The sequence below is a fragment of the Typopeltis vanoorti genome, chromosome 1, assembly GCF_054136105.1.
Source record: "Typopeltis vanoorti isolate ZY-2024b chromosome 1, IOZ_Tvanoo_1.0, whole genome shotgun sequence".
In the NCBI taxonomy this organism is placed as follows: domain Eukaryota; kingdom Metazoa; phylum Arthropoda; class Arachnida; order Uropygi; family Thelyphonidae; genus Typopeltis; species Typopeltis vanoorti.
The window spans coordinates 103,055,747-103,069,770 of NC_143549.1; the positions used below are offsets into that span (position 1 = coordinate 103,055,747).

Consider the following 14,024-nt stretch of genomic DNA (forward strand, 5'->3'; position numbering starts at 1 on the left):
TGCTAACTGAAATGAGTGTTGTACAATATCATCCAAATGAGTGGCGTTTATGTATTGACAGTTCAAGCAGAAGTCTCAAGTGCGTCTTACTACACAATGGAAATGTATATGGCTCAATTCCTATTGGCTATTCAGTCCACTTAAAGGAAACATATGAGGACATTAAAAAGGTTCTGAAGTTATTAAAATATACAGACCATAACTGAATCATCTGTGTGGATCTTAAAATGGTGAACTTTTTACTTGACTTTCAAAGAGGATATACAAAGTTTCCGTGTTTTCTATGCTTCTGGGATAGTCGAGCTAGAAACCAACACTGGAGTCAGAAACATTGGCCTCTTAGAATATCCTTAAATGTTGGAGAACAGAATGTTATAAATCAACCTTTAATCGACAGAGAAAAAAAAATCATTTTTCCACCTCTAAACATCAAACTAGGTCTTATGAAGCAGTATGTTAAAGCTTTAGATTTACAAGGTGACTGTTTCCAATACATATGTGAAAAATTTCCACGACTTAGTTATGAAAAAATTAAAGCCGGTGTATTTGATGGCCCGCAAATTAGAACTTTAATGAGAGACCCAAATTTCATCAACTCTATGAACGAAATTGAGAAAGAGGCCTGGACTTCATTTACGATGGTTGCGAATAATTTTCTTGGAAACAAAAAAGCGTGCAATTACAAAGATCTAGTGGAAACAATGCTTGAAAATTTCCAGCGCCTAGGTTGCAACATGAGCATAAAGCTTCATTTCCTATACAGTCATCTTGATAGATTTCCCGAGAATTTAGATGCTGTAAGCGATGAACAAGGCGAAAGATTTCATCAAGACTTAAAAACTATGGAAAATCGGTACCAAGGAAGATGGGATTCTCACATGATGACCGACTACTGTTGGAGTATTCAAAGGGATTGCCAAAACAGAACACACAGCAGAAATTGCTACAAACAAAAATTTATTCCCTGAAACTCGTGTAAGTAAAATTGTTATATTTTTATAAATATCTTGTAATTTTTAATGAATATTGTTAAGTAATTATGTATCTAATTATCGGCCTCTCTCGCATTCAAAGCGCCAGTACGTGCCGTTGCAGGTTCTTACGCATTTATTCGTTTACTAACAAGCGAGAGCGGTGAGCGCTCCGATTCTGATCTGCGCACCGCTTTGAATAATAGGCTATATCTTCGGGAATTTTTCGAATTTCTTGATAAAAAGTTAGGAACAGATTTTTAAAAGTACATACTTTTAGAAAATAATATTAAAAAATTGATTTTTTTTGATCCTCTAAATAGTACTGCCTCCTTAAAAATATCAAAAACTTACAAATTAGCAAAAAGAAAATGCCATAGAGGAAAAACCTGACGTGATAGAGAAAAATGGGTTTCATATTTGAAATCAGCGCACCCAAATTAGTGAAAAACAAGTCTCATATAAAAGTCAGCAAAAATTGTGTTGGACTGTGTAATTCCCGTTGATTATGACTTGAAGTATAAAAACAAAGAGCAATATAACCTGCAGTACTTCAATATTATTGTGTTTAGATAATATTTATTTATTATTTATAGATTGTTTGTCGTAAAACTTCTATCGCAAACAAAAGAAATTTATTATATTTATAAAAAATGCGGACCATTTAATATACCATTATAAAAGATTTTATTCTTATTATATTTTGATTTAAAAATGTTTTTCTTATGTAAGATAAATTAACACAGTTAATTGTGTGCAAATATTTCATGTTTATATCACGAAATATTGGTTTAAAAATGATAGCCTTTACAGGTTGTCCCATCATACTTTTTTGATTGGCATTTGTACACAAGCTGTATTAATAAAAGTTTTTGTGTGAAATACGAATTTTTTTTTTTTTTTTTTTTTTTTTTTTTTTTTGCTCGACGATGCGAGCCCTTTGTTAAAATTTCCATAGCTCACCACTGAGTGTCAGTCATCCATCTATAATATAACTTACCTGAATGTTACACACTTTGTACATTCTGTCCTCTCCCTGACAGTACTTTCCTCCAAGTCCTGGACTGCAAATAAGAATAATATGAGCGTTTCACTATATTTTATTAAAATAAATAAATAAAAATATTCCACCAAAGTATTATTCATAAGCTCATAAGTAAGTTTTTTCTTAAGACAATACTATAACTTATTTAGATTACTATGTAAAATGGATAAGGAATCATGTTTAAATCTCACATTATGGAGCTTTTTAAGATTATTTGCCTACTGCAACAAACGTTCTAAAGCATCGGTCCCTTCCCCATCTATGTCAAAAATGTCACTTAAAAACTTGAAATTTTCATTATTCAGATCCTCAAAATAGATTAAAATGTTCTGAATTACGATATAAAAATATTTTTATGTAAATTCAAAAAGTTATAAAAAAACTAGGCCTCTAATGCCTTGTATTCCACAAAGGAGGTAGGCAAAACTCCTTTAGCCCTAACTTTTTCTAGATAAATAGATAGGCTGGTATTCTTCAGCAGCCTTCACTCACAGTGAACTCAAGCTTTCAATGAACCGATGCTTTTTGAGTGAGAGAGAGTATGGCAGACAATGGCTGCCATCTTGTGGAACTAAGCCTAAGTGAGATTAAAAACTGAGTTTTCGAGAGGAAACCCTACTTGTCTGTACCAAAGATCGATTAACTCAGGAACTGGCCTATAAAGGCCAAGAAAAACTTGCTATAGTTTGCGATAAAATCGAATCAGTAATGGGTCTTTCTTAGGGCATCATAGTGCTATGAAAGCAAGTGCGATTTATGCAAAATTACTCATTCATGCATGAAGTTTTGTCTTTAAACTTTACAGATAAATTTATTTTGATTTTTATTTCGATTCTTTTCATTGCAATTTGTAAACGATTTTATATATTTTAAATGTACTATTGTCTAATCTGAAAAGTTTTAGGTTGTAGATGAGTTCTTTTTTTTTGACTTATTATTATTATTATTATGGGGAACTCCAAGGAGTCCTTAGACTCATCAATGGAGGCCCTAAACATCATGTCAAGAACATTTATTCAACATCCACACAGTATCTATCATACTTTGCCTTGAACCCATTCACAGTCATGGTACCCACAAGACTCTGGCAACTTATTCCACTCGTTCACCACTCTCCAAGTAAAAAAAGTAGTTCTAACACCCTTGCTGACCATACTGTTGTCCAGTTTCCATGGATGGCCCCTAGTCCTCCCACCACCAGTCCTATTCTCAAAAATATCCTCTGAATTAATCTTATAGAAACCGTTTAGTAATTTGAATGTCTCAATCATATCTCCCCTTTTTTGCCTATCAACCAATTTCTGCAGCCCACAAATCTTCAACCTGTTCTCATATGGTTCATTCCATAGACCTACTATCATCTTGGTCACTCACCTCTTGATCCTCTCCACCTCCTCCCCATCAAGAAGAAACCATGGTGTCCAGATCTGGGCACAGTAGTCAAGATGGGGTCTTATCAAGTCTCGATACAGAGGAACAATAACTTGTTTGTCTCTGCTCGTCAAAGTATTCTTCAGTAATGAAGTGATTTGATGAGCTGATTTAGCCACTTTTGCGATGTGCCCCCCTAAACTTCAACTCCCTATCCACCAACACTCCCAAATCCCTGGTCTCGCCAATCTCCTGGAGTACAGTTCCACCAATATGGTATACTGCTGCGAATCTTTTCATCCCAAAATGTATAACCTTATACTTTGCCACATTAAATTGACATCCATTCTCCTTAGCCCAGTCCTCCAATCTATCCAAATCATTCTGCAAAATTTTGACATCATGTGCATTCACTATTGCCCTACCCAACTTTGCATCATCAGCAAACAAATGAAGAGTTCCTCTCAGATCCTTTCCTATATCGTTAATGAATAAATTAAACAATAGTGGTCCAAGAGCAGAACCCTGCGGCACACTAGTAGTCACAGGTTGTCTTTTGGACTCTATCCCTGAATAAACTACTCTCTGATAGCTCTCCATCAACCACCCTCCTGTCCATCTCACCAACCCAATATCCATCCCCATATACTGCAGTTTACTGATTAGAATTCCATGTGGTATCCTGTCAAAGGCCTTAGCAAGGTCCAACAGTATCACTGTATACTTATTATCCTTATCCAGTTCAGCCGTCACTGTGTTATCAAACGTGAGCAAGTTATTGAGGCATGATCTACCCTTTGCAAAACCATGCTGTTGTGTTTCTTTTTATGACTTATGTGAAGGATCATTATTTTACTCTTCTTCAAGTCACAAAATGTAACATTTAGAAGACTGTGTGGATTTCCATGCAGTGTGACGTATTTCAGAATGATGACAACAATTGTGGCTAAATTATGATCCAAAAATGGCGTTTGCTTCTATACTGCTGGGCTGTCGGGAAAGACACCGTCATATATTTGATTTCAGTTGCAACTAGAGAAATTCTTCTATGTTCATCTAGTGTGACTTCCCAACGACGTTTTCGGATAGTCACGAGTTCTAACCTAAGTCCCGAGAGACTGCTGGTAGAACGGAGAAGAGTTATCCTCCCCCTCTCTCTCCTGGAAAGTTGCTTTTGACTGTGAGCTCCGACAAAAGCTAGGGTTGATCAATGTGTTACCAATGAACTAAGACCACAAAGTTTCAGTTCATTGAAAGACTGGGCTCACTACCTACCAGTAAAGGCTGAAAGATGGAGTGACCTGCCTACTTGTCTTCAAGAGTTAGTTTGGACTATAGCAACTCTGCTTACTTCCTATCGGGAATGAGGGAATGACATCATTTGCTAAAAGAAATCAAGGTCTTTGCATGGGAGTCTTCTTTCTTGATTACAGAAATGTCTTTCCTGTACCATTTCTGTACAAGAAGTGTTAAAAGAAGAAGAAGACAACTCGCATGATAGCCTTCTTCCTGTAACATTTGACCCATGAAACTTGTAAGGAAATTTATGCAGTTCCACTTTCAGAATTTGGTGCACTGTTAATGGTAGAACTAGTTCAGCAAATGCATGCAGCACCAAATTTGGTAGATTCTTTTCAAATGTTTCTTGGACTATGGCCAGTGACTCCTCGCTGATTGATGGCTTCCCGAATTAGTTTGTCATTGACTGACTCAAGTTCTCTAAACTTTTTTCGGCCATATGTTAACTGAGTTCCTATGTAATGCATCTGTCATGTAATGAGCCGTGAATCTTATTCTCACAATTGTTATGGATGTCAATTCTCTTAGCCATAAAGCAGAGTTAACCTTTTGTTTAGATGTCACTATTTTCAATCTGCAAAAGAATCTGCAAATAAATTAAATCTTTTAACAGAAAATGACAACATAATATATAAAAACTACGTAATGATTAAGCTTTTATTGTTTACAGTGCATTTCTATCATATGTACGTCCAAAGTTATTAAAGTTGCACAACGACTTTATATATGCGATAACATGAACAACAAACCATTCAAGTCACTTTAATCCATAATTAAATTCTAATGGTATCTGTGATTAGACTGCAGTTACTTATATGAAAGCTGAGATTTAATCATGAATAATCATGATTGCTTGGTATGGTAATAAAGTGGAGGCTGCCTGTTAACGCCACATCTTTACTAAGTCTTGCATGTGACGTCAACAGCGTCCATGAAGTCAGCAGCCTCCTAAAGCAGCTGGTATTCAGCCACCTGTAAAAGAAAAAGAACGACCGCGCATAATAGCATAATAAATTTCGGTCACATGACTGCTTTCGGTGTCCAGCTGATTTTCTCCATAGTCTCATTCCTTTGGAACTCGTCAGTTGGCAAATAGAAAGAGCCCATTAAGGACCCTCGCCCGTCATGTAATTATTAAACTTTAATGATTTTACCGTTAGATGTAAAGATGCGCTTTATAAATCTATTACTATACCTGTCATTATCATTATTCTCTAAGTTATTTTTCTCTTGCGTGGGTTGATTGTAATCTAGCGATCTGTTTATTTTACTACGCTGGGAAGGGCTGTCATTAGTACATTTATTTGCTGTTTTGCAAATGCGTATATTCATGTTGTGGTTATTCTGCACCGTAAGAAGTTAAAGGAAATAAAAAACAAACAAAACTTTTGCCGTTTGGTCTAAAGACTGACTGAAAAAGATTTCTTTGGAAGAAGATGAAGAAAGAAAGATAAGGAAACTGAGTCTTCCCATCAGAGACGGAATTTGAAGCTGGGTCTCTTTTCCAGACAGTTCACACGTGGCAAAATCATTCAGTCACGAGATATGAGCCTATTAGTCTTTTCGGTTAGGGTAAAATATATAGTCATCATTATAAAATGCTTGAAGAAAACATTCCCTTCTCTCTCTCAAAACAAGACACCGTTATGTAGCCTACTTTTATGGACGCCAGCTATTTGCTATTTGCATTTTCTGTTGGCTAACAAAGCATATGTAGCAGATTTTAACTTCATGTATTTTCAGATCATGTGATTATACCATAAATTAACTGAATTAAATATTAAGGTTAAATTAAACTCCACTTTTTTTTTATTTTACATATTTGCTAACTGAAATCCAGTGAATTAAGAAAATTATAAAACCCGAAAATTACCAGCCACACACACATGGATATATAAATGCATATTCGAAAAAAACATGTAGGTGATTATTTGAACGAAATTCAAATAAGTACCTATCACACGTTAGTTCAAAAAATGATCAGCTCATTAAGTTGAGTCAGCCAGTCTTACACGGAGATAACAGGGTTTCATTCGGAAACTAAGGTTTTTGATTTCGCAAAATTGACATTATCAACCGGAAAACACATGGGTTCATGAACAGTACATTGAGAGGTAAATTAGTCTAGTGTAGTGTAGGATGGGACGGTGGCCTCTCTCCCGTGATGCTTCCCAAGATCAAATCACTGAAGGCCAATATCGCGAAGAAGCTTGAACACCGGTATAATAATAAATATAACAGCAATGATAATAATTTACTTATTGCATAATTGTCTACTAAATACCTAAGAATAAAGATTGCTTACTTAGGATTATTGCAGAATCTTTCCTTGTACATAATCCCTCCTCCGCATTCTTTGGAACAAGAAGTCCAATGACTGTACGGTCCCCATCCTCCATCTAGCGGTAATGGACCATCAGCTCCATATGCTACGCACCCACCTCTACGACACCACTAAAAATAATTTTAATGCATTTGATAATTTATTACTACTACTACTACTATTAGCAGTAGTAGTAGTAGTAGTAGTAGCACTATTATTATTATTATTATTATTATTATTATTATTATTATTATGACGTTACATGTCTCAGTAATTCTAATAATTATATTATTAATAATGTTTTTAAACTATTTTTTACTTGATATTGATTCATTTCAGCTTACCTTATTGTGTCCGCAAGGGGTCCCTTCGGCAGCAGGTAAAAATTTCGTTTCGCATTCTCGTCCAGTACGTAAACACCACAATGCTTTGCAAAGATCGTGCTAAGAACAGAATAAAACATATGAGAATTAATTACGCAGTACAGTATAAAGGGAAAATAACGTGGAATGATAACAAGTTATTTGATTTGGTATTGCACTGCTAAGCAAATACAATTGCAACTTAGCGATAAAACATCGATGAATATTTATTATCCTTTCCTTTAAGAGCTACAAAGCACATAAATTAGTTATAAACCAATTTTTAAAATGCCTATAAAATGCAGCGTACCTCATTATTAACTATAGAACTACACAAACAGATAAAGGCACAGCAGATGCAAAACACCTTTGACTTCTCTTATTTCAACAATCTCCTCATTACTAATTAATTGTTCAAATGCTTATTCTAAATGTTTTCAGCATTTAAAATAAGCGAAACGGGACTTACGTCATTATGATAGAGGACGCAAAGTTGAGAGCGACTTCCAAATTGAAGTTTACACTGCATATCCGCATCATACATCTGGCCAGGCAAGCTGTCGGGGAACTTGAACTCTCCATTATATCGAGGCTCGTTTTCCAGGCAATATGCTCGTGTGGAACTAAAGTGAGTGAAAATATAACATAACTTAGGTAGAAATGCATTCAGCAAAGTTTGCGAAGCAATATGCACTAGTTAGCACTACAATTTTTTTTAATGTTCACAGTTTATAGATCGAAATATTTCTGATGTTCAACAGAACTAACTGCTGATGCTGAATAATTTCAATTTGCTAGAACTAGAAAAAGATAGAATTATCTTTTTCTACTTCTAAAGTTTCTCTTTAATAAATTTACGAAACACATAAACATTTGCAATCCTAAAGACAGTGCAAAGTGGGAGCGCGAAGCACCACACTTCTTCTTCATGTAGCTTCCTCAGTAAGAGGGTGCAGCACCATGTCCTGCCACTTCTCTCTGTTGGTGGCTTTCCTTTTTGTTTCTGCATAGCCATGTGATCCTGTCCATGATCTTATATCTTCAAGCCATGTCCTTCGTTTTTTACAACTTGATCCTTTTCCCATAATTTTTCCTTCTAAACCTATTAGTATCCTCTGTCCTGTTGAACTTCTCAGTACATGTCCTGCCAATCTCATCTTTCTCTGGTAAAGATCTCTGTGTTCTCATTCTCTGCTGTAGGACATTTGTATTTGTCACATGTTTTGTCCATGGGATTTTCAGAGCTCTCCTCTCTTCTTGAATATCCAGGTCTCACTTCCATATGTGAAAATTGGCCACACTAATGTTCTTATCATTCTTTTCTTTGTCTCGATACTCACAGAACTTCTGAGTAAATCTTTATTTTTCCAGAATGCATCTTTAGCTATGGCTATTCTTATTTCTTTATCTTCCTTTCCATCTGCAGTAAAGTAGATGCCTAAATATTTGTATTCTGTTGTTTGTTCAATTTTAAATTGTTTATGAATATTTGTGGCTCGGATCTGCTTCCTTTTGAGATTTTCATAAATTTGATCTTTTTTTACATTTATATCTAATCCAAATTCTTTACCTTCTTCAATTAGTAGCTGCAGTAATTTGATTAATTTGTTTCTATTTTCTGCTATTAGAATAATATTATCATCAGCATATCTAAGATTGTTGTATTTTATACCATTCATACTAATTCCTATTTTTTGTTTTTCAATCTTTTTCATCACTGTCTCACTATAGATATAGATATTAAATAGATTTAGTGAAAGGCCTTGTCTAACTCCTCTTTTTATTTTCACTACAAAAGTCTCATCGTTAAACAGCTGCATTTTCTGTTTTGGTGTAAATCATTTTTATAATCTTAAGTACATAATCTTCTATGTCTAATTTATCTAATATATTGAACATTTTATTATGTTCTACCCAGTCAAAAGCTTTCTGAAAGTCTATGAAGCATATGTAAATATTCCTATTTCTTTTAAGTGATTTCTATTAGTATTTCTAATAGATCTTTCTATTAGTATTTTTAGTTCCAGGATAGCATTAATGGTTCCCATTCCTCTTCTGAAGCTGTTGTTCACTCAATTCATCGCTTATGGCTCTTTCAATTTGTTTGTTAACAATGGTTAAAATAATTTTAGATGCATGGGATATTAGACTCACAGTATTAAGCACTACACAGCAGACTTAATTTTTACACCCCAAGTATGCAAACAATTAAGTTTGCGCCTGAAACAAAGTTCAAGTCTAAAGATGATACACCACCAGGGCAACTCATTGTAAAGGTGAGTAAAGTTCTGATCACTATTCTTAGTATTTTCCCATAATGTAAAGCACATCTCACAAGAAGATGTATAGTGCAATGCATTATGGGTGGGGTCATCACTACCCAGACCAGTTTCAACCTTTTTTAGGTCTCCTCAGTGAGTAGCTAGACCCTAAATACTAAGGTTCCTTAAAGTCCTTAAAAGGACTGGCTTAAAGGGGCGCAGCAAGAATGCTTTTCATCTTCCCCGTTATCTGTAGAGGATAGTGTAGGGATAAGGTGTTATTGAGCTATTAAAGCTCTGATCATGGCAGGAGGGTAACAGCAATAGTCGAGCCTCAGTTAGAACTTCATTGGCTACGGCATTGCCATTCATTACCATCCAAGTGTATTAATCACCGCATCTCCAAATTCATACTAAGGTTATAGTAATACGGAGCCTTATCAACTTTACCTATAGAAGTTGCAACAAGGTGTTTTTATTTTTAATAAAAATCTCTGGAGAAGATATAGATGTAAGATAACCAAGTTTATAAAATAACTTGGTTATCCTGATATACAATATCCCCAAGGTAAAAAATTTATTACAACTATATCTCCTCCAGAGATTTTTATTAAAAATAAAAACACCTTGTTGCAACTTCTATAGGTAAAGTTGATAAGGCTCCGTATTACTATAACCTTGGTATAGTATTTAGAGTCTAGCTACTCACTGAGGAGACCTAAAAGAGGTTGAAACCGGTCTGGGTAGTGACTCCACCCATAATGCATTGCACTATACATCTTCTAGTGAGATGTACTTTACATTATGGGAAAATACTAAGAATAGTGATCAGAGCTTTACTCACCTTTACAATGAGTTGCCCTGGTGTTGTATCATCTTTAGACTTGAACTTTGTTTCAGGCGCAAACTTAATTGTTTGCATACTTGGGATTAGGAGTTAAAATAACCAGTTTATAAAATAACTTGGTTATCCTAATATACAATATCCCCAAGGTAAAAAATTTATTATATATATATATATATATATCATTTCTGTCCAAAAGGTTAAAAAGAGATACATTATTGTCGTGGGAAAGAAGGGTTAGATAAGTCGTAACGTTGTTTAAAGAACAGATCTTTTTGAATGTCACTTGAGACTTGCACTAAGAAAGATGAAAAGATTATGAAACACTCAAAGGTAATGTGGTCACCTTTCTAACACTCCTAATAAATTTTGCTAAAAATTGTCATTCCCATCGAAAAGTACTCAGAAATGCATGACTATCAAAACAATTGTGTGGTTAATAGATATTTGTAATAATTCTTTAGGTTTTTTTTTTTGAAATAAAAAAAAATTAAATAAATTTCCAGTTTTACTTAAACATTATTATTGACAAAAAATACCACAGAAATATTACAAATATCCTTAATCACTGCAGGGTTTTTGTTATCAAAATCAAACCTTGAGTGTGATTAAAACAAAACCATAATCAAACCTTGAGTGTGATTAAAACGAATCCTATTAAATGTAAACTCTCCGAATTCGCTTATAGTATCTAAATCTGGATTATGAGAGATTAGGTCTACAGATGTCTTAGAAGTGTTTTTCCTTCGCTATGGGAAGAAGATGTCCATATTTTCTGGTGATTGATCCGTTGTTTTTTTGTAAGAATTCCAGTATCGATTTGCATTTTATGCTAGGCCCATTCTCACGATGCATGAGAAATACCTTAAGTAGAGTAGTTCTCACTATGACGTAACTCAAACCTTAGTATTTAAAATAAATAAATAAATAAGTGTCACTGTATTATAAAAATCGCCTTGAAAGATAAAAGCCAAAGACTTTAGTGTTTCAATGTAATATCGTTCACCTGTTACATGGAAAGAGGGAGAGAGAAAATCTATAGCACATTGACGTCATGTCGTTCATGGAAGGACTTCTACAGATTTGTTTAATTTAACATTCTCCTGAACAACAAAGATGGGATTTGAGACGGAAGTTTATAGACAATCATGAGATTCAAAGTCTGTTGAATGACGCATTGTATTTCATTTTTTGTCCTAAGGTTTGATAGCAGTAACATTCTATGCTGTAAACCTCACATGAAGTAATCCAGCATGGAAGAATACTAAAAGCTGCAGAACAGCAAATGTTTTTTTTTTTTTTTTTCTGGACTATGTGAGGTGCCGCTGGTGCGTGATGGCGGTTGCCAAGTGTTTATATATATGATCAGTGATTTTAATAGTTGTTATGATGAGAAACTTTGGTTTTGTAGTGTAGCAGCTAGATTAACTAGCAGAGACGTGTTTAAAGTCATTAAATTGCGGATTATACTGTATTTAAGAACATCAGCAAAGGTAAGTGGACTGTAATTGCAACGAGGGCGATTCGTTAGGCCTAACAGCTTAGAATAGCCATTGTTAGCATATCTATTTCAGATCAATTTACTTGCGTTTATACGCAAATCGTCAATGATGAATGTGTTAGATTTGGACGCCCTCTCGCTGGATGAAGAGCCAGCGCTTATACTTGTAAATAAACTTCAAAGGAAATTTAAGCTCAAATGGCCATCAAACATGATAGATCCTGGTATCATTATAGACTCTCTAGATAAAGGACTGGCTTTCAGCTTCATAAAGAAACTCCTTAAGAAGTTCGAGCTTGAATGGCCCGGCTTCCTAAATCTTTACTCTTCACCAGAGACTGATGAAGATCAAAATGAAGACGCTCCTCAAATGGAGGAAAAATTAAACCTAGTAATCTCTGACTCTACTCATTCAGATCAAGGAGAGAGGCACGCGCGTAAAAAACGCAAAACTCTCGCCTCAGAGTCAGCAAACGAAATTAGCATGGATGAAGATGCCCCCAACACAGATTCCTCTGCCTCCACCAATGAAAAGGTGCCTCCAGTCATTCTTAGGGAAAAGCAGAGATGGACAGCCTTAAGAACCACCATGGCCAACCTGCAGATAAATTACTCCACTGCCAAGAACACAGAGGAGGGCATCAAAATTCAGCCCACTACAGTGACTGACTATAGAAATTTAACCAAGGAATTGGATGTAAGAGGTATACAATACCATACCTTCACACTCACCTCGGAAAAAAATTTTAAAGTGGTACTCCGAGGAGTATCTGAAGACATTGAAACAGTTGAAATAGCTGCTGACCTCAACATGCAAGATCTGCCTCCCATAAAAGTCAGTAGAATGTACAGATCTAACAAGACCTCTATGCCTCTGGTATTGGTGGAAATACACAATATCTATAAAGATATTTATAACTTGAAGACAATCTGTGGGCTTAAGGTCTCACCGGAGCCACTTAAGAAGAGGCCCCTCTTCTGGGCAGTGCCATAGATGCCAAAAATTTGGTCATGCCCAGAAGTTGTGCAAAGCTCAATACAGATGTTTAAAATGTGGTGACACCCACCCCACACATACCTGCTCCAAGCCAAAAACCACCCCGGCTAAGTGTGCTAATTGTGGTGGCCCCCACCCTGCAAATTACAGAGGCTGCATTTGCCACCCAAAAAACAGGCAAAGTGAGTTAATCAGGTCAATCTACCTCACTATCAGAAACGACAGCCCCAGAAGCTCAAGTTCATCAGGCTCCTATTAGTTTCAACAAGATGACAGGTGTTCACCCACCATTAACTGAGCCCCCAAAGAAAATAAATCTTCAACACCAAACAAGAACATATGCTGACGTGGCCCACCCCAAAAAAGCAATCCATGACCAGAATATGCCAAACCCACATTGAAATATAACAGCCATCATCACCTCTTCTCTTGTAAATATGTTACAGGATTTCAATAATGCAAATCCATCACTGGGCACTACAAAAAGTTTCTTGCAGCAAACACAGCTCATTTTATCTGCACTCTCCAATGCATAGGAAAAAAATTTACCCCTCAGATTCTCTAATGATTATTTCATGGAATGCCAACGGCCTTAAAAACAAAATACTAGAACTGCAGGAATTCAATGACAGATATAATCCGGATATATTATTAATTAATGAGACTCACCTAAGACCTGCTGACAATCCTAAATTCAAAGGATATCACCTCTACAGGAATGACAGGCTGGATTACAGAGGTGGTGGCACATCCATCCTCATCAAAAATTACATCAACCATCATGCTGTAGCCATTCCTACAACCTTTAATCTCGAAGTCACAGGTATCAATGTCATCACAAATTCTGTCGGAAACATAAAAACCTATGCTGCTTATAACCCACCATCTAGAACATTGCTGACTACAGATCTGGATACTATCCTCGGCGTTAAACTTCCGGTTATTATTGCCGGGGATTTTAACGCACAACATCACGCCTGGAGCAGTAGGTCTATAAATAGGAATGGCCGCATCCTCTTTAACTACACAAGCTCAAATTGCGCAACTGTG

The 14,024-nt window shown here is 35.7% G+C and overlaps 1 protein-coding gene across 2 annotated transcripts in view; it reads right to left on the bottom strand.

Annotated features, from left to right (window-relative positions):
- Positions 1-14,024, bottom strand: part of LOC150110262 (A disintegrin and metalloproteinase with thrombospondin motifs 16-like) — a 127,808-nt gene that overhangs the window by 61,031 nt on the left and 52,753 nt on the right. For both annotated transcript variants that reach the window (XM_090398724.1, XM_090398731.1), the window contains 4 exons: positions 7,841-7,994; positions 7,354-7,452; positions 6,992-7,140; positions 1,972-2,035 (listed from right to left, as the gene is read on the bottom strand). In XM_090398724.1, coding sequence (XP_090254850.1) covers positions 1,972-2,035; positions 6,992-7,140; positions 7,354-7,452; positions 7,841-7,994 — 466 coding nt within the window. The remainder of the gene's footprint in view (positions 1-1,971; positions 2,036-6,991; positions 7,141-7,353; positions 7,453-7,840; positions 7,995-14,024) is intronic.